At 52.1% G+C, this 18,869-nt stretch overlaps 2 protein-coding genes and 2 non-coding genes across 5 annotated transcripts; 1 reads left to right on the top strand and 3 right to left on the bottom strand.

Moving 5' to 3' along the window:
* The first annotated feature begins 145 nt into the window (after positions 1-145).
* LOC112937215 (U6 spliceosomal RNA) lies at positions 146-248 on the top strand. The gene has a single exon (XR_003239730.1). It is a non-coding gene; the product is annotated as a U6 spliceosomal RNA (small nuclear RNA).
* Positions 249-1,844: 1,596 nt separating this feature from the next.
* On the bottom strand, positions 1,845-1,947 carry LOC112937216 (U6 spliceosomal RNA). The gene has a single exon (XR_003239731.1). It is a non-coding gene; the product is annotated as a U6 spliceosomal RNA (small nuclear RNA).
* Positions 1,948-2,515: 568 nt separating this feature from the next.
* Positions 2,516-6,252, bottom strand: LOC4350916 (uncharacterized). 2 transcript variants are annotated; one of them, XM_015759608.3, is made up of 7 exons: positions 5,958-6,252; positions 5,317-5,374; positions 5,069-5,149; positions 4,945-4,980; positions 4,560-4,799; positions 4,327-4,465; positions 2,516-3,203 (listed from the first exon to the last, which is right to left on the bottom strand). In XM_015759608.3, the coding sequence occupies exons 1-7, from the start codon at positions 6,128-6,130 to the stop codon at positions 2,731-2,733; spliced, it is 1,200 nt and encodes a 399-aa protein (XP_015615094.1). In that variant the 5' UTR covers positions 6,131-6,252; the 3' UTR covers positions 2,516-2,730. The 2 variants fall into 2 exon arrangements, with proteins under 2 accessions (XP_015615094.1, XP_015615095.1); XM_015759609.3 differs by having other exon boundaries at positions 4,331-4,465.
* A 10,369-nt stretch (positions 6,253-16,621) lies between these two features.
* LOC136353871 (uncharacterized) lies at positions 16,622-17,987 on the bottom strand. The gene has a single exon (XM_066305160.1). It carries the CDS (start codon positions 17,956-17,958, stop codon positions 16,639-16,641), a length of 1,320 nt encoding a protein of 439 aa, XP_066161257.1. The 5' UTR covers positions 17,959-17,987; the 3' UTR covers positions 16,622-16,638.
* Positions 17,988-18,869: the final 882 nt, after the last annotated feature.

The raw sequence follows: 18,869 nt of genomic DNA, 5'->3' as shown, positions 1-18,869 counted from the left end.
ACTGCGGGGGTGGCGCTGGCCACCTGGGTCCGTTGGATGGGGATCCGATGGTTTGTACGGGGGCGCTGCGGGGAAAGTTTAGTACCACATCGAAAGCCAACAGAGAAGGAGAGCAGCTTATAAACTCGCGCGCTGCAGCTAGGTCGTCACTTCGGTGACATCCGATAAAATTGGAACGATACAGAGAAGATTAGCATGGCCCCTGCGCAAGGATGACACGCACAAATCGAGAAATGGTCCAAATTTTTTTGAGATTTCTGCCCAGGCCCCTGCAGCCCATAGTTTTCCTTTCAGATCTGCCCCTGGACCATTCTTTTCGCGCCCTTGCCTATTCCGACTTCTTACATCTAGGCCCTTACATATTTGCAGTTTTCCCCCACGGTTTCCCATTAGCTTCTGTGCCGCCACCTACATTATTCAATCTCGCACTCTCCTTTTGCACAAATTAGGCATTTATTTTTTGTAAATTTATAATAAGAACTGCTTCATCTGCAGTAATTTTGCTGCTAGATAATTCAGTCGTAAGCCCTGCTGCTAGATAATTCAGTCGTAAGCCCTGCTGCTAGATAATTCAGTCGTAAGCCCTGACAGCCAGAACATTACGTTATTGCTTATCAATTGCCAAATGAATATTATGATCAACCTCGACTGATTACTGGAGAGTTTATTCTTGTAAGTAGAATGACTTCATTTTAGAAACTTATGAACAGAACTTTCTAAAACCTGTGGTAGCCAAGCCTTTCAGTGTCTGTCACTCTTCTCCGAGTCTGAAATTTGCTTCACATATCCACATTGAGCAGTTCAAACTGCCTGCATCTTCCAGTTGCCAAATTCTTCCAGTTTTCTTCTTATCTTCTTCAGTCTGACGTCTGAAATTTCTGAATGAATGAACGGTAGATAGATAGATGCGGTTGTGGCTGACTGTTGGTTGGCGAACACAAACCGCCAAAAGCGTGTTGAGTGGAGGGTGCATCCATGCATTCATAGGCTATGTTTAGATCCAGTGGTGAAAAGTTTTGGCGTATCACATCGAATATATGGACATACATTTGAAGTATTAAATATAAACTAATAACAAAACAAATTACAGATTTCACCTGTAAACTGTGAGATAAATTTATTAAGTCTAATTAATATGTCATTAGGCTTAAAAGATTCGTGTACTCAAAAGTCAAAACCTATATTACAAATTTATAATCATGATTGAAGTTAACTTGTGTAAGCTTTTTTTTAAAGATAACGGATTGATTAAACCCAGTCTACATCGACAAAGAGATGTACATAGCCAAAATTGTGTAGCTAATATACGTTCTAAAATAATATTCTTTTGATAAAGGAGGAAGTATACAATACTAAAACCCACCCTAACCATTTTTTATAATGTCGAGGGCCTTTTTTTACCATTCATGCCATTTATTGATACACTCAAAAAAAGGCCAAGACAGATGGCCAAATCATCTAGACAAAAAATAGTTGGAAATTTTTTAAAAGCAACGTTTTCAACGAGGGTTCCCCGGTTCAGCCAACAAGAAGTGGTTAATAATCGTAGTGGCATTGTCATGTCATTACCACCTGATAAGAGTAGTAACTTGGAATCAGCAGATGGGAGAAGATGAACCCGGAAGAGAACAGCAATTACAAAAAGGACCTAATTGTAATATGCTGGAAAATAAGAAGGTGCAAAAGGGAAGGACATGGATGTCTCGAAACTGTGAGGGGAAAACTGTTAAGATGAAAGGGCCTGGATGTAAGAAGTCGGAATAGGCAAGGGCGCGAAAAGAATGGTCCAGGGGCAGATCTGAAAGGAAAACTATGGGCTCCAGGGACCTGGGCAGAAATCTCAAAAAAATTTGGACTATTTCTCGATTTGTGCGTGTCATCCTTGCGCAGGGGCCATGCTAATCTTCTCTGTATCGTTCCAATTTTATCGGATGTCACCGAAGTGACGGCCTGGCTGCAGCGCGCGCGGTTATAAGCTGCTTATCTTTTCTGTTGGCTTTCGATGTGGTATTAAACTTGCCCCACAGCGCGCCCACGGAAACCATCGGATCACCATCCCACGGACCCAAGTAGCAAGCTCCACCCGCGCGAGCGTGCATGGGCCACCTGCACCTTCTGGTGCGGCCCAATGAGCTAACGGCCCATTGGTATACCTGTTTCGGCCCACAAACAAGTCCTTGTGGAAATGTGGAGCTTTCCTCTGTAACTTTGAAATCCTGAATTCTTCGATTTTTTTTTATCCCCAATGACTCTATGAGAATTGGAATCTCCATTCAAGTGTCCAGTTCTGTGTTTGGGATGGTTTTTCGCCCTAAGTTCCGTTTATTTTCCATTGGAGCAATTGAATTATTCTTCTGGGATAGTGATTATCCCAGTTCCAGGTTGGTTCATCATTCATCAAATTGACAACACAACAACATTCTAAAATATATTTTATCTTTTATTTTTTTTAAAGCATGAGCTGCTATTTCACTTAATCAGTAGGCATGTACCAAGCAATCCAAAAGGCAGTGAGTAGAGCAACAGAAATAATAAAGCACTCATGTACATATGCGCAGTTCCTCAGCAATAGTAACATATTATACTTCATTACTTTATCTACAAAAATATCTCGCATTTTATTCAATGGATAGCAGGTATCTCAAATTTTCACCAGCATCCATCAAACAATGTTCTCTCATAGTATACACTGGTCAGCTATATGCATCAGGGTACTCCAGTTGAACATTTTTACAATTTTGAGCGCCGTATGCATTTTATCGGATTGAAAGTGCCATGCTGACGAGCAATAGAATTTATATGCCTCCCGTTTATTGATGCAGAAGGCTTGAAGTCCCAGCCTTCTACGTTCTTGGGGACGCATACATCGTAAAGCATCTGACCCAACACTCCATGGGGGTTGTTAATGCTTTCCACACTGGGCATGTTGAACAACTCCGGTTTCGGCTCTTCGTTGCTGCTTTCATGATACTCCATGGAACTCGGTAGCAAGAAATGGTCAATCGGATCATCTGGTGCCCTTCTTAGCCTGTTGTTTGAATTCGTGCCAGCTTTATGCACGTCGGAGGCCAACATGTCGCTATGCTCACTTGTGCCTAGATCATAGCTGTTAAGTTGCCTCCTGCTCATGTAAAGCATTGAAGCCTTTGTGAGTAGCTCAGTTACTGCAGCTCGGTATTCCTCAGGATGATGCTTGTAGTGACCTGCAAGACAATTGTGAAGAAAAACTGATAAGTTGCAACACAGAATATTGTAGTCATAGCGCAAAGTAGAGATAAAGCTATAAGAGAGTGATAATCCTAATTCGTGCCTGGCGAAGAAAGTAGTCCTAATCCATACATGTAAACATGGCTTGTCATATGCAACTTCTGAGCGTTGAAACGAATCATGCCTCATGAATTAGGATTTCAGATGATTTAGTGAGGATGACAAAAGTTTCTCAGCAACAAATTCTTGCAAGGTGGAATAGCACATTTTTAATGATATAAGCTAGGGATTGATTCAATAAGTATCTTTATACATTTTAATTTTACCATATGGCCAACACAACACATGACTTTTTAGACGTTACGAGATTTTAGCAAATATCGATATAGCATACTATGATTCTTATTATTTAGTCCAACTAAAACTATAGATTACAGTAACATTCGGATGGAGTGGGAATATAACAGGAAAAGCATTAAAGTTTTCATGTAAGGACGCGAGTATAACTTGGTAAATTAGACAGCTACTTCTGAGAGTTGCAACTTCGAAGGGGGATCACATTTCCAAGAATGACTAAAGGCACCATTAGGCCAGCCTACTTTGGACCAACTTTTGCGTTTAGTATTATTTGATAATTTTAAGCAATGCATCGGCCGTCCTTTATTTGACCAGGACACAATCTACTAACTATAGCATCTCTACTGATTGGAATTTTGGAACTTAGCCAATCTTGTCCCAAGTTATCCTAACTCATTTCCAAAGATATAATGAAAACATGCATCCACATCTTATCTCTCAACTGACTCAAATCTCAAGTGGACTTGTTGGAATCCACAGGGTGTGGGCAAACAGATAAGTCTAGCCCACAAATGGGTCCACAATATAAATTAAATCAATTCAACACTATTTTTGGAAATTTTAGAGGGCCAACATAAACAATTAACTCCTAGCACTATTTCTGGACTTTGTCTGGAGTAACATATCAATAGATAAACAATTACTGGGGAGAAATGCTAAAAGATGGTCATATTTTGTCAAACTTCATGTCATCCTAATTTAGGACAATCCAATACTGAAAGGAGGTGTAGTTTGATATATAACATGGAATAAGAAGCTCACCTACATGAGGAGAATTTTGCCATTTAACTAGGTTCACATCACCACCAAGCTCCAGCAGACGTCGACCAAATTTTTGAACAATTGAACACGGAGCAAGTTCATCGTCTTCAGAACAGAATATGAGTATTGGACCAACATGCTGAAAGTACAATAGACCAATGTTTACTCAGATATCCACAAACACTTCCGTTGACAATCAGATTACAAGTCACTGAGAGAACAGAGTGACATACCACTGATGAGTATAGTGTGTCCCAATATTCTGCACGTTGCGCTTCAAATTTGCCAATGAACAGCGTGTCTAGTCCCGAGGCAATGCCTCTAGTCATCCATGATAGGATACGAGGCGGTTGAGACATCTTCAGGACACTTGGGTGAAGGAGAAATCGGGTGCCCAAATCACTAACAAAATCTACAGGACTCGAGTCGTACATCTGCCCGCAAAGACAGTCTCTTACAAGTTGATACTCCTCCTGTAGTGAGAAGAAAATATATATGAAGCTTTCACCAACATGGGTCAAAATTTTCCTACACTATTTTATTTTCGGCAATATAGCTCTAGGCTAAACTGTAATGAGCAAAGTGCGTACAACAAAGGAAGAAAGCAGAAAACTATACCAGGCTCAGTTGACCCTCGCATCTTCTCTCGATCAGCTGTCAATGAAAACATATTTTTTTTAATACTAAGACATTGGCAGCAACAGATAAATTGTTGAGCAGAAGGGACATAGAGTTCCATTACCTGAAGAACCTTGTATGTGCAGCCTTTTGGGCCTCCAGAGAATGAGGCAAACACAACAGGTACAGGTCTAACCTTCAGTTCCTGGATACCAAAGACAAATTCAGCGGATTTCAGTATTTCACCGATTAACAATCAAATACATTGGCATGTAAGTATGATCCACATGGAAATAAACTAAGGCCAAGTTGAAAGAGTATCCAACTTGTAGGAGTGTGCATCCTCTTAAACAATTATACCTAATGACTGACCTTAACTAGTTCTGCAAGCACCCTATCAGCAAGCATGGCAGCCTTATCAGGGAAAAACCTGCACAAAACACCAAATCAAATGGTATGATCAGTTCAACTCATATATTTCACCTAGATTAAATATCTATTTTCATAGGTTTTCCAAGAACAAGCAACATGATATCTCCCCTGGCTATCCGGCATACGCCAGTTCATCCAATTTGCCGATCTAGAATTCTTGAACAGAAATATAGTCCTACACACGACTAACTGATTACACAGGAGAACGAATTTTGCTGTCCTCCTATTCCAATCCTGAGAACTGAACAAAACTAAAATTCTAAAAAGCTTCTGGAATTAATCAAAACAGTCCAATTAATCAAACACCCTAAAATTTACACTCATCAACTCCAAGGAGTCGGTGCCAGGTGTTCAAGAACACTTGGAACCAGAATCAAGACAAAAATATAATCTACTTCCTTGCACGCCTGTACAATATCATAGTACTATCATCTAAATCATTCTCCCACATCCACGCGCCACTCACCGACCCCCAAGAACCACCAAAAATCCATGAAACAAACAAAAAAAAAACAAAACAAATCCACAACCATGCGAAATTGCCAAGATGCAGAAAGAGAGGAAGAGAGAGAGAGACGCACAGGGTGAGGAACTCGGAGTGGCAGACGAGGCACGCCCACCCGAGCGCCGCGTACAGCTCCACGTACGCCCGCACCTGCCGCTCCTGGCTCGACAGCCACGCGAACATCACCACCACCCCGCCGCCGCCGCCGCTCGGCCGCCGGCCGCCGCCCCAGTACTGCCGCCCCCACATCCCTCCACCTCCAGAACAATCTAGAACCTTCTCTCCACCCCCGCCGCGCTCTCTCCTCCGCTTCTTGAATTGGGGGAAGACGAAGAGGGGGAGAAGGTGGGTGTGTTGGTGTTTGTTGGGGTGGAATTTTTGGGGGGCGTGTGGCGATTAAAAGAGGGCGTGGTGTGGTTGGACTGTGCGAGTATAGGGTAAAAACGCTACGGGGCACCCAGGAAGTTACCACGATGTAGTAGTGTAGTAATAATCCAGTAATAATAATAGGTGAAAGTGACAGGTTGGATGGGAGTAAACCCCATGACAAACCCAGGTGGTCCGTAGAAAAAAACTTAAATGGATATTGTTTGATGTAGAGTCACACAAAAGAAATTGTATTTTTTTTAATATTGTTTGATGTTGAGAACACTTGTACTACAAGCTATGGGTTATCCGTTATAGTCGGAGTTTTTATACTGCGAAAAAGGTAGAAACATGATACTACGGATTTAAGTGTATAATTACTTATAAGAGAATTGAGAATATTCATCGTATAATGTAATTACTTATAAGAGAGAAGAGAATTGAGAATATGTATCGTATAATGATAATTGAACGCCGCTGCAAGCTGCAACAACAATAGCAATAGCTGTCGAACACACCCAACAATAGCATTCCAATATTATTTTATAGAACTTTTGTTGGATAGGATTAATAATTATACGAGTACGTATCACCAGCAAGGATGCCATCTTTATCATCCAAGTCAAGGAAATATAGGATTACCAAAGCATATTCGATGACAGTCCAAGGATCAGATAACTCATGTGAGTTAATTAGGATAAGCTTAAATAGTAATTAGAAATGTTAAAACTTGATATACTCCTCCATGTGTGCAAAATCCCTCGGAGATGAGATTCAAATGTTGAACAATGGCAAAAAAGTCAAAAGGAAAATCATTGTTGAACGAGACCTTGCAAAGCTGATGTTGCGTTGAATAACACTAATTAATTTAGACGAATGAACGACGAGTCTGATGCAATAATCCACTAGTTCTTGCTATATTAAATTAGAACTAATCACATGCATTACGTGCTCATGTACGCCACGTAAACCTGCACTACGATCGAAAATTGCTGTACGTCTCAAAAGTCTCGAAAGGATTGAGATCGAGATAGACCATCCACGACGACAGCATCTTCGAAAAAAGCTTAATTTATCAACTTGGAGCTAATTAAAGATCTACGTCATGTATGACCAATGCAAATGGATTGGATGGTGAAATATTCTAAGCAACATTTTTTTAACACTACACTTATTAACCATATATACTCCATCTGTGTTTTAATAGAGAATGCCGTCGACTTCTTATCAACGTTTGATCATTCGTTTTATCTAAAATCTTTGTACAAATATAAAAAATACTTATGTGAGCTTAAAAAACATTTAATGATAAATCAAGTCATAATAAAATAAATTTTAATTATATAAATTTTTTTAATAAAACGAATGATCACGTTAGTACTTAGTAGTATGAAAGGGTATGTGTTTTTAATTAGTTATCGCGCTTTATCGTACTAAAAGTTGAGCTCGTTTTGCTTTTTTTTTTTCTTTCAAGATTTCTGATGCACATAGCACGTATAGTCGAATGCAATAATCTGGCATATATGTGGCCATTAATGGACGCATTATTGAAAAGTTACATATGGTGTGGCCACTAAAATAAAGTACGCACACGCATGCATATAGCTTGGCAAGCAATACACTCTTGAGACAAATGCTTAGTTGGTCTTAAAATTAAAAGTAAATTTCAAAGAACCACAAATATTTTTGATCAAACTATAAAAGCTACATATTTAAGATTGTCACAAAACTACAGATTTTGTACGAAATCTATCAAAGAACTATAGATTTATTATACAAGTTTAGTAATAAAGTTATCAGAAAATTATAGGTTTGGTAAACAAAATATCATAAAACTATAGTTTTAGCGCCAATTTAATCTCAACACTTGGGTGTTTATAACTTAAATATAACATTAGTACTATGGATTTAAACCATATAATATGTAGTTTTCTGATAACTTTATTATTAAATTGTAGTTTGTCACGCCCCGAACTAGTCCCGAGCGGAACTAGCTCGTGACGCTCCAAATTAACCTGTTAACCGATACCAGTCCCAGGAAAACAGTGCTGGTATCACAGGAAGACAGAATATCACAGCAACAGAGGTCTCTTTATTATAGAGTAGGAGTACAGTCATGTTGGGCTGCGGACAGAACCCGAGCTCACAACTGCATTACAAAAGGGGAACGGAAGCCAGACTTGGACCAAACATCACAGGCGCGACTTGGGAACTAGGCCGAAATCCTAAAACTCATCGTAGCCGGCTTGCTCCTGGAAGAACTCCTCGTCAGTGGGATCCGCTTCATCTTCTTCAGCAACTGGGGGGATTATTTATATAGAGCAAGGGTGAGTACGGAAGTACTCAGCAAGCCATGGGAAATAAGTGTTTAATGCAGGCTTCAAGAAAGACTGTTTGTCGGTGACATGGGACCGGGAGTACTATGACTTGAGGCTTGGGCAGGAGCAATCACCCACGTGGCCTGACCCCCTCGGGGGGGTCGGGCCCGAGGGTGATATGGCCGCCCCCCTCTTTGTCTCCCCGAGGGGTCGGACCACTCCCGTTTCGGCCCCGAGGGCTGAGGCGCCCCGACCCCTTGTGGGTTTTGCGCCGCGTGTATGGGTTAGGTGAGCACAGCGGGGCTCACCTAACCGTATTTATTGCGGTTTAGACGAGCGCGTCACGCCACGCAGTGCAGCGTGCTCGTCTATCCGGTCTGTGACTGGTCACAGACCGATCAGATCGTGGGTTAGGTGGCGACAGGCGGTCTGACGCACGCCTCGCCCCATCCCGTCAGGATGAGAGCCTCCGAGCACTCGTCCCTAGCCGGAGCCGGCGTGTTAGCTCCTGAAGATGGCACGTTGGCCCCGGTCAGATATATGCCAGGCTTCATCCTAACCATTACAAGCAAGATATTGTATGAAGAAGGGCGAACATGCAGATTGCTAAACTGACACGTGGTGGACAAGAATGACCGATTTGTGACCGGTCTGACACTGGTCATGTTGTCAGCAGACAGCCATGTTCCCACGTCGCGCTTGCTTCCGACAGAAGTGGAGGTAGGTATGGGCCGTCCCATCAGAAGGTCATTCGGATGGCAACCATACAAATCTCCGTCCATTTATGAAGAGAAGGGAAGTCAAGTTGGAAAAAAAGATAGGATAAGTCCCCACACACAAAAGAGAGATGGTGCATGTGGTATCCCCTTGAGATATAAAAGGAGGACCTTGCCCACTTAGAGAGGGGGACGACTCTGGGAATACTGGAGCAGGAGAGGAAAAAAGGAAGAAGAGGGTTTCTAGAGTAAGGGCGCTCGGGCTCTCGAGCTCTTTGTAGCTTCTTCATACACAGATCCACCAAAACACAGGAGTAGGGTATTACGCTTCTCAGCGGCCCGAACCTGTATACATCGCCCGTGTCTTGTGTGTTTCCATTCTCGCGAACTTTCCGTCATCTTAGGAGCTTAGAACCTCACCCAGGGCCCCCGGCCGAACCGGCAAAGGGGGGCCTGCGCGGTCTCCCGGTGAGGAGCCCCACGCTCCGTCATCTGGCGCGCCAGGTAGGGGGCTCTGCGTGTGTTTTTCTAAGCTCTCGCATTCTTTCGTGTGCGCCAAGCTTTTCCTGTTTAGCCCAATGGCCGAACAAGCAAAGGCGCACAACCTCTCTCCGAGTGTTAGCGGTGACGACGGGGAGCCGAACCCACGCCGTCGATCTCGTACTCCACCGCCCCCTCCACGCCAAAGTCCTAGGCGGGAGGAGGCGCTCGAGAGGGTCGAAGGATCCGCGACTTCGACATCCACGGGTGATGGAGAAGGGCGGTGAGATGGGGAGCGTCGCCTCCTCGTCTACGGCGACGGCAGCACGCCCCAGGGCGCGCTCCAAGCTGCGGGCGCGCTCCTACGTCACCCGCCCGTCGTCCCTGACCCGGAGTCTCCAGCCCAACGTTGGCTGGACGACGTGGCCAACTTGGTCATGACGGCACGGCAGCGCCTAGGTGCTGGTGGGCGGTCCTCCGCCACCAAGACCTCTGGCGCTGCTACTACCGGCTCCGTGTCGTCAAGGCGGAGGGCGCGGCGAGCGGCGGCTATTGCTCGCCATTCGGCTGCCACTCCCTCGTCAGCGCCTCCGACCCGGGAAGATCTGCGTGGGGGGCCAGATGCCCGCATCGGCATCGAGCGCCGGCGTAATGGCCGACGTGAAGCCCACGCAACGGAGGGCGCCTCCTCGTCCAGAGTGTCACCTCAACACGGACGCGGGGATCAGCCCTCCGTGCCCCCGGTTGGTGGTGTCGGCTATAGAGCCTTTGTGGCGAGCCTTCGGAACGTCCGTTGGCCCCCAAGGTTCCGGCCCACCATCGCCGAAAAATATGACGGGAGCGTCAACCCCGCCGAGTTTCTCCAGGTCTACACGACCGGGATCGAGGCCGCCGGGGGTGACGACAGGGTCATGGCGAATTTCTTTCCCATGGCCCTGAAGGGACAGGCGCGGGGTTGGCTAATGAACTTGCCACCCGCGTCCGTCCACTCTTGGGAGGATTTGTGCCAACAGTTCACCATGAACTTTCAAGGCACATATCCGCGCCTAGGTGAGGAAGCGGACTTGCACGCAGTACAACGAAGGGATGATGAGTCACTTCGCTCGTACATTCAGCGGTTCTGTCAAGTCCGCAACACCATACCATGCATCCCTGCACACGCAGTGATCTACGCGTTCAGGGGGGGTGTGCGGCACAACCGCATGCTCGAAAAGATCGCCTCCAAGGAGCCCCAGACTACCGCGGAGCTTTTTCAGCTCGCGGACCGAGTGGCTCGTAAGGAGGAGGCATGGACCTGGAACTCCTCCGGTTCCGGTGTGGCAGCTTCGGCCGCCCCCGGATCCGCTGCTCGGACAGGGCGGCGTGACAGGAGGAGGAAGAAGAGGTCAGCCCATTCCGACGACGAGGGTCATGTCCTCGCCGTCGAGGGCGCTTCGCGGGCCACCCGAAAGGGGAGGCCTGCGAGCGACAAAAAGAAGGAGGCCGGCGCTCCCAGCAGGGAGCGCCCAACCGGCAAGTGGTGTACCGTCCACAACACCTCCCTTCACGACCTCGCGGACTGCCGCGCAGTCAAAAGTTTGGCTGAGCGGACGAGGAAGTGGGAGGAGGAGAGGAGGCAGGAACGCCGAGAGGGCAAGTCCCTGGCGGTTCCTTCCGGCAATCGGCGAAGTGAGGCCAAGCAGAAGGCCCCCGCCGAGGACATCGATGACGGCGATGATGACCTAGGTTTCCAAGAGCCTGGGGCCACCATTGCCACTGTCGATGGGGGAGCGTGTGCTCACGTTTCTCGCCGGAGCCTCAAGGCCATGAAGCGAGAGCTTCAGGCCGCGGCCCCTACTCATGAGGCGACGCGCCGGGCGCGGTGGTCGGAGGTTGTCCTCACCTTCGACCAGACCGACCACCCACCGTGCGTTGCCCGGGGAGGGCAGATCGCAATGGTGGTTTCCCCCACTGTTTGCAACGTGAAGCTGGGGCGTGTCCTCATTGATGGAGGAGCAGCCCTCAACATCCTTTCCCCCGCAGCCTTTGACGCCATCAAGGCCCCGGGGATGGTGCTCCGGCCGTCCCAGCCAATTATCGGAGTGACGCCGGAGCACACTTGGCCGCTAGGTCATATCGACCTCCCGGTCACCTTCGGTGGATCCGCCAACTTCCGCACGGAGCGGGTGAACTTTGATGTGGCGGACCTCAGTCTGCCCTACAACGCGGTCCTAGGGAGGCCCGCGTTGGTGAAGTTCATGGCGGCGGTCCATTACGCCTACCTCCAGATGAAGATGTCGGGCCCCGGTGGCCCCATCTCTGTCCATGGCGACCTCAAAGTCGCGCTCGCTTGTATGGAGCAGCGCGCGGACCACCTCGCCGCCACGTCCAAGCCCGAGGGTGGCGACGAGAGGCTTGGCACCTCCGTCCCCGCCGCCCCGAGGCAGCGGATGATCACATGCGACGAGGTCCCGGTCAAGGAGGTTGCCCTGGGCGACGGCCCGTCCAAGACCACACGGATCGGTGGTCTTCTGGATGGCAAATAGGAAGACGCGCTCGTCTCTTTCCTGCGGGCAAACGCTGACGTCTTCGCATGGAGACCGGCGGATATGCCCGGGGTCCCCAGGGAGGTGATTGAGCACCGTCTCGCCGTGCGGCCGGGCGCAAGGCCGGTCCGGTAGAAAGTGCGGCGGCAGGCCCCGGAACGTCAAGCCTTCATCCGCGAGGAGGTGGCGCGACTTCTGGAGGCCGGATTCATCCGCGAGGTCATCCATCCAGAGTGGCTGGTGAACCCGGTGGTCGTTCCCAAGGCGAACGGCAAGCTTCGGATGTGCATCGACTACACCGACCTTAACAAGGCATGTCCTAAGGACCCTTACCCCCTGCCTCGCATAGATCAGATTGTCGACTCCACCGCGGGGTGCGACCTTTTGTGTTTTCTAGATGCATACTCTGGTTACCATCAGATTCGCATGGCTAGGGAGGATGAGGAAAAAACTGCGTTCATTACCCCCATAGGAACTTATTGTTATACGACAATGCCCTTCGGGTTAAAGAATGCAGGTCCTACTTTTCAACGTACTACTCGAATTTCTTTGGGTAGCCAAATAGGACGTAATGTTGAGGCTTATGTCGATGACTTGGTTGTAAAGACGCGCAACCAAGAGTCCTTACTCTCGGATCTAGCGGAAACTTTTGAGAGTCTCCGCTCCGCTCGCATAAAGCTGAACCCCGATAAGTGCGTGTTCGGTGTACCTGCGGGCAAGCTTCTCGGGTTCTTGGTCTCTGCCCGAGGCATCGAGGCCAACCCCGAGAAGATACGAGCTATAGAGCGGATGCGCCCCCCCAGCAAACTTAGGGATGTGCAATGCGTCACCGGTTGCATGGCCGCCCTAAGTCGGTTCATATCGAGGCTGGGAGAGAAGGCGCTACCCTTATTCAAGCTCCTCAAACGCTCCGGGCCGTTTACTTGGACGGAGGAAGCTGAACGTGCCCTTACTCAGTTGAAGGCGTATCTCAGCTCTCCCCCAGTTCTGGTCGCCCCGGAGCCAAATGAACCCTTGCTACTCTACTTAGCGGCGACCCCACAAGTGGTTAGTGCGGCGTTGGTTGTGGAGCGCGATGAGGACAATCCTCATTTCGCGCATCCTCACCCTGTGCTGGCTTGGCCCGGGAGAGAGCAGGGAGGAGAGGCCCCCGAGCCGAACGGTGGCCCAAGGCCCCCAACGACCGGAGCTGGCCCTCTGCCCGCTTGTCAGACGGTGCCAGGTGCCCCCGACCCCCAGGATGGCCCGAGGGCCACTGCGGGAAGGCCGCACCTATCGCCCTCTGACCCCAAGGCTAACCCTGTGCCGACTCGACCCAGGAGAGAGCAGGGAGAAGAGGCCCCCGAGCCGAACGGTGGCCTAAGGCCCCTGACGACCGGAGTTGGCCCTTTGCCCGCTTGTCCGACGACGCCAGGAGCCCCCGACCCCTAGGACGGCCCCGAGGCCACTGTGGGAAGGCCGCCCCTGTCGTCCTCCGACCCCGAGGTCGTCGGCACAGAAGACGAGTACGCCCCGCGAGGCCGCTTGGACGAAGAGCGCCCAGGGATGCGGCCCCTAGCGAAGAGGATCGGCCCCACCAAAAGGTGCAGCGGCCCGTCTACTTTGTTAGTGAGGCCCTCCGGGACGCCAAGACCCGATACCCTCAGGCCCAGAAGATGCTTTACGCTATTCTGATGGCTTCGAGGAAACTGCGCCATTATTTCCAGGCGCATCGGGTCACGGTGGTTACGTCTTACCCCCTCGCCCAAATCTTGCATAATCGAGAGGGTACTGGACGAGTGGTGAAATGGGCAATCGAACTTTCTGAGTTCGATTTGCACTTTGAGCCACGCCACGCTATCAAGAGCCAGGCCCTCGCCGATTTTGTGGCAGAGTGGACCCCGGCTCCCGAGCCCGTCTCAGTCCCCGAGGCCAGCTCGGGCCCCTCGCAGCTGCCTCACACCGCCCACTGGGTGATGCAGTTCGACGGCTCCCTGTCTCTTCAGGGCGCCGGTGCGGGGGTCACGTTGACCTCGCCGAGCGGAGACGTCCTCAGATACCTGGTTCGCCTTGACTTTCGGGCGACCAATAATATGGCAGAGTACGAGGGACTCCTTGCGGGACTCAGGGTGGCAGCTGGACTGGGGATCCGCCGCCTCCTGGTGTTATGCGACTCCCAGCTGGTCGTTAACCAGGTCTGTAAGGAGTACCGGTGCTCTGACCCGCAGATGGACGCTTACGTGCGCCAGGTACGGCGTATGGAGCGCCATTTTGACGGGATAGAGCTTCGGCACGTGCCCAGACGGGATAACACGATAGCCGACGAACTCTCACGGCTCGCTTCCTCGCGAGCCCAGACCCCACCGGGCGCCTTTGAAGAAAGGCTTGCCCAGCCGTCGGCGCGACCCGACCCCTTAGGGGAGACGGACGTGCCTGACCGGCCCCCGAGGCCCGTCGGAGTCCAGGCCTCGGGACCCGAGGGGAGCGCTCCTAGCTCCCTTAGATTGATTGCTTGGATCGCTGAGATCCAAGCATACCTCACAGATAAGACTCTACCCGAGGACCGCGAAGGGAGTGAACGCGTCCAGCGCATCTCCAAACGCTACGTGCTGGTAGAAGGGACCCTCTATCGGCGCGCGGCTAATGGAATCCTCCTGAAGTGCATTCCTCGGGAACAAGGCGTCGAGCTTCTCGCCGACATCCATGAAGGCGAATGCGGAGCCCACTCCGCCTCGCGCACCTTGGTTGGCAAAGCCTTTCGTCAAGGTTTCTATTGGCCGACAGCTCTCAATGATGCGGTCGACCTGGTCCGGCGATGCAGAGCGTGTCAATTCCACGCCAAGCAAATTCATCAGCCGGCCCAGGCCCTGCAGATCATACCACTTTCATGGCCATTTGCTGTCTGGGGGCTCGATATCCTGGGACCGTTTAGGCGGGCCCCGAGCGGGTTTGAGTATCTGTATGTCGCGATCGACAAGTTCATTAAGTGGCCCGAGGCTTATCCGGTCGTCAAGATCGATAAGCACTCCGCACTTAAATTCATTAAGGGCATCACAGCCCGGTTTGGAGTGCCTAACCGTATTATTACGGATAACGGCACCCAATTCACTAGTGAACTTTTCGGCGATTACTGCGAAGACATGGGCATCAAGCTCTGCTTCGCCTCCCCCGCTCACCCCAGAAGCAATGGCCAAGTGGAGCGCGCCAATGCAGAAATCCTCAGAGGCCTTAAAACCAAGACCTTCAACATCCTCAAGAAGCACGGCGATTCGTGGATCGAGGAGTTGCCAGCGGTGCTCTGGGCGAACCGAACCACACCAAGCCGAGCAACCGGGGAAACGCCTTTCTTCCTCGTCTACGGCGTGGAAGCGGTTCTCCCATCTGAGCTCACCCTGAGGTCCCCTCGGGCCACCATGTACTGCGAGGCTGATCAAGATCAGCTTCGCAGAGATGACCTCGACTACTTGGAAGAGCGAAGGCGGCGCGCGGCCCTCCGAGCCGCACGCTACCAGCAGAGCCTGCGGCGCTACCATCAGCGCCACGTCCGGGCCCGATCACTCTGCGTCGACGACCTCGTCCTACGCCGCGTCCAAACGCGTGCTGGATTGAGCAAGCTCTCACCAATGTGGGAGGGTCCGTATCGAGTGATCGGCGTCCCCCGGCCGGGCTCCGTTCGGCTGGCCACGGGCGACGGCACAGAGCTGCCTAACCCGTGGAACATCGAACACCTTCGTCGCTTCTACCCCTAAGGGGGATCGGGTGTCAGGTTTCGGGCTCGGGCCAACCCCGCACCCCCCTCGGGTGTGCAGGGTTGGCCGGGGGCTACCACATATGCATATTTTTATTTCTCTTATATCTGTATTTCAATAAAAGCTTTTTCGATTTCCTAAAGGCTGTATCTGTGCTGTTGTTTCCTTTTGAAGAATCTTGACTTGAAATAGGTTACTCGTGCTCAATCCTGCCCTCGGGGGCTCGGGTCAGCTAAAATCGCCAAAAGGGGCCCAGAACCGAGCCGTGCCTCGGGGCGTGGTGAACTCCGGGGGGGAATCGGCAAAAACCCACAATCGGGTCACCCATAACCCTCGGTCACCATGCTCCCGGCCTGGCCAGTCTCGACATGTGGATCTCCCCAGGCACTAGCCCCGACCCGCGCCTTTTGAGGACTGGGACCTGGGCACGAGCCCTTAGTCAAGCTAAGACACAAAAGGACCACGGTACAGATCATCCTCATCTCATACACATAGCAAAATGAAATTGACACAAAAATTTCTTTATTTTAATTGCAGATTAAGTTAATCTATAAAAAAGGAGGCCCGAAGGCCTCGGAAGAAAGAAAAGAAGAAAAATTTAAAGATTGGCGGGGGCCTGGGGGCTCACTCCGATGCACCCGGGTCGCCAGCCTCGTCGCCACTGTCGCCCACACCGCCGTCATCGCCCTCCTCGTCGGAGTTGAGGGCGAACGCGAGCCGAGGGGCCGAACCCTCGAAGCTGTGGACGATATGGTCGGCGGCGTCCCGGACCTGCGCGCGCGCGCCATCCTCGGTCCCGGGAGGGAACTCGTCCAGCGCTGTCCAGGGGGAGAAGTCGGGATCCCTGGCCTGGTAACTCGCCAGTACGAGCTCCACCGCTCCTCGGGCGAGGTCCCTCGAGGATGACTTAATCGTCCTCTCGAGCTCCTCGGGGAGCCGTTGAAGAGTCCCGGCCATCTCCGAGAGGCGCTGGGCGAGGCCCCCCTGGTTGGCGGCGTACTTCGCAGTCCGCCCGCCCCAGAGGCCCGCCTGCCGGCCGGCGCGGTCTAGACGGGAGACGGCGTCTCGAAGCATGCCGGGCCCTACCTCGCCTGCCAAGCGAAGGGCCTCGACCTCCCCGGCGGACGAGTCTAGCGCGCCCTGCAGATCGGCGATGGTGTGTTCGGCAGCTGCGAGGCGGGCGACTAAGTCACTTTCGCCCGCAGCCGCCCCGCCGCTGCGCGCCCTCGCGTCCAATTCCCTTGCCTGCGCCTCGAGTTCAGCGGCCCGCTGGTTCAGTGCGGCCCTCTCGGCGCGGGCACCTTCCAGATTACGGCGCGCTTGTTCCTCTAGCGCAGCCTCACGGAGGGACGCGCTCTCCGCCAGCCTTTTCGCCGCGACCTCAGCCTCCTCGAGGGCTCGCTCCCGCTCGATGAGTGCATCTTCGCGGAGGCGGAGTGTGGACTCCTCTTCGGCACAGGCGGCTTCGTGCGCCGTCAGTGTGACCTCCCGAATGGCAACGGCGGCCTCACGGTCCGCCAGATCCTTCACCATGACGCAGGAACGCTCTTCCAGCGCCATGGCACGGGCCTCGAGGGTTTCTTCACGCTGCCGGGATGCCGCCTCGGTCTCCGCCGCCCGCTGTTCTCGGGCAGCGGCAGCGTCAAGGACCCCCCGGGCGGTGTCGAGCTTCTTCCCTAGCTCCGCCTCCCAGCTCCCGTATTGAAGGCGGAGGGCGTCCTGCGCCTCGTTCATCACGGTAGTGGCGATGAGGGCAGCCCCCCGCTCCTCCTCCACCTCCTTGGCGATCTCCCCCAGCACCTTCTGACGGGCTTCGAGCTCTGAGACGTGCCGGCGGTGTGCCTTGCGGCCCACCTCCACCATGGCCTCCACTGAGCGTCGCCCCTCTTCGACACGCGCCCATGTGGCGTCGAGCTCCGCCCGCTCTGCTTGCAGGGCCTCCATCTGGGCACTTAACCCGTCCAACACCGTGGTGTTTGCGACGGCCAAGGCCTTCAGAAGGGGATCTGCGCTCAGTGGGGCAGCGGAAGGCGTGGGGGAGAGCCGCCTCGGTGAGGATGCCGCGCGGCTCGGCCCGCCAATGGACGCGCCGGACTCGGGGATGTCCCCCGGACCTGGTTGGTCCCGAGCGTCGCCCGAGGGAGTGGGCCCCAGCGATGCGCCCGCGACCTCGTCGCGAGCTGCCTCGGAAGTCGTCGCCGCCTCGTCCTGGTGAAATCTGACCTCCTCCCGAGCGGCTTCTTCAGCTTGGCGAGCTCGGACGGCCACCTGGGCAGCTTCCTCGGCTTCCCGAAGGCGATCCGCGGCTTCTTGCCGGTCAGTATCGCGGGTTGCCTCGGAGGACATCGTCGCCTCGGCCTGGCGGAGTCTGGCCTCCTCCCGAGCGGCTTCCTCAGCATGGCGAGCCCGGGCGGCCTCCCGGGCGGCCTCCTCGGCTTCCCGTAGGCGATCCGCGGCTTCTCGCCGGTCAGATTCCCGCCTCCGGGCCTCTGCGGCCGCCGGATCCTCGGCCTCAGACTGGCCGGACTTGGAATGGCGGGAGGGACGCGACGGGATCTCGCTGAAACAGAAGAAAGACCAGAAGATAAACAAGATGGGTGAATGAAAACTCGCGTTGAGAGGATGAATACAGCCACGATGGGCGTGGGACGAACCTGCGAGGGGATCGGTTAAACGACCACCTTGGAGGGGAAATAAGGTTTCCCCGGGATGGTTCTGTCCCTCCCATCTTGCGGAGCCGCTTCTTCTTTCGCTCCCCCTCGGGCTGCGACGTCGGCGTGGTCCCCTCCGGGCGCCTGCTGTTGGCACGCGCCGCCCCGCCCCCTCGGGGAGGAGATGGGGGAGGGGTTCCTCCC

Source organism: Oryza sativa, chromosome 11 (assembly GCF_034140825.1).
Source record: "Oryza sativa Japonica Group chromosome 11, ASM3414082v1".
NCBI lineage: Eukaryota > Viridiplantae > Streptophyta > Magnoliopsida > Poales > Poaceae > Oryza > Oryza sativa.
The sequence above is the reverse complement of the archived record's forward strand: the minus strand, read 5'-3'. Positions and strand labels throughout refer to the sequence as shown.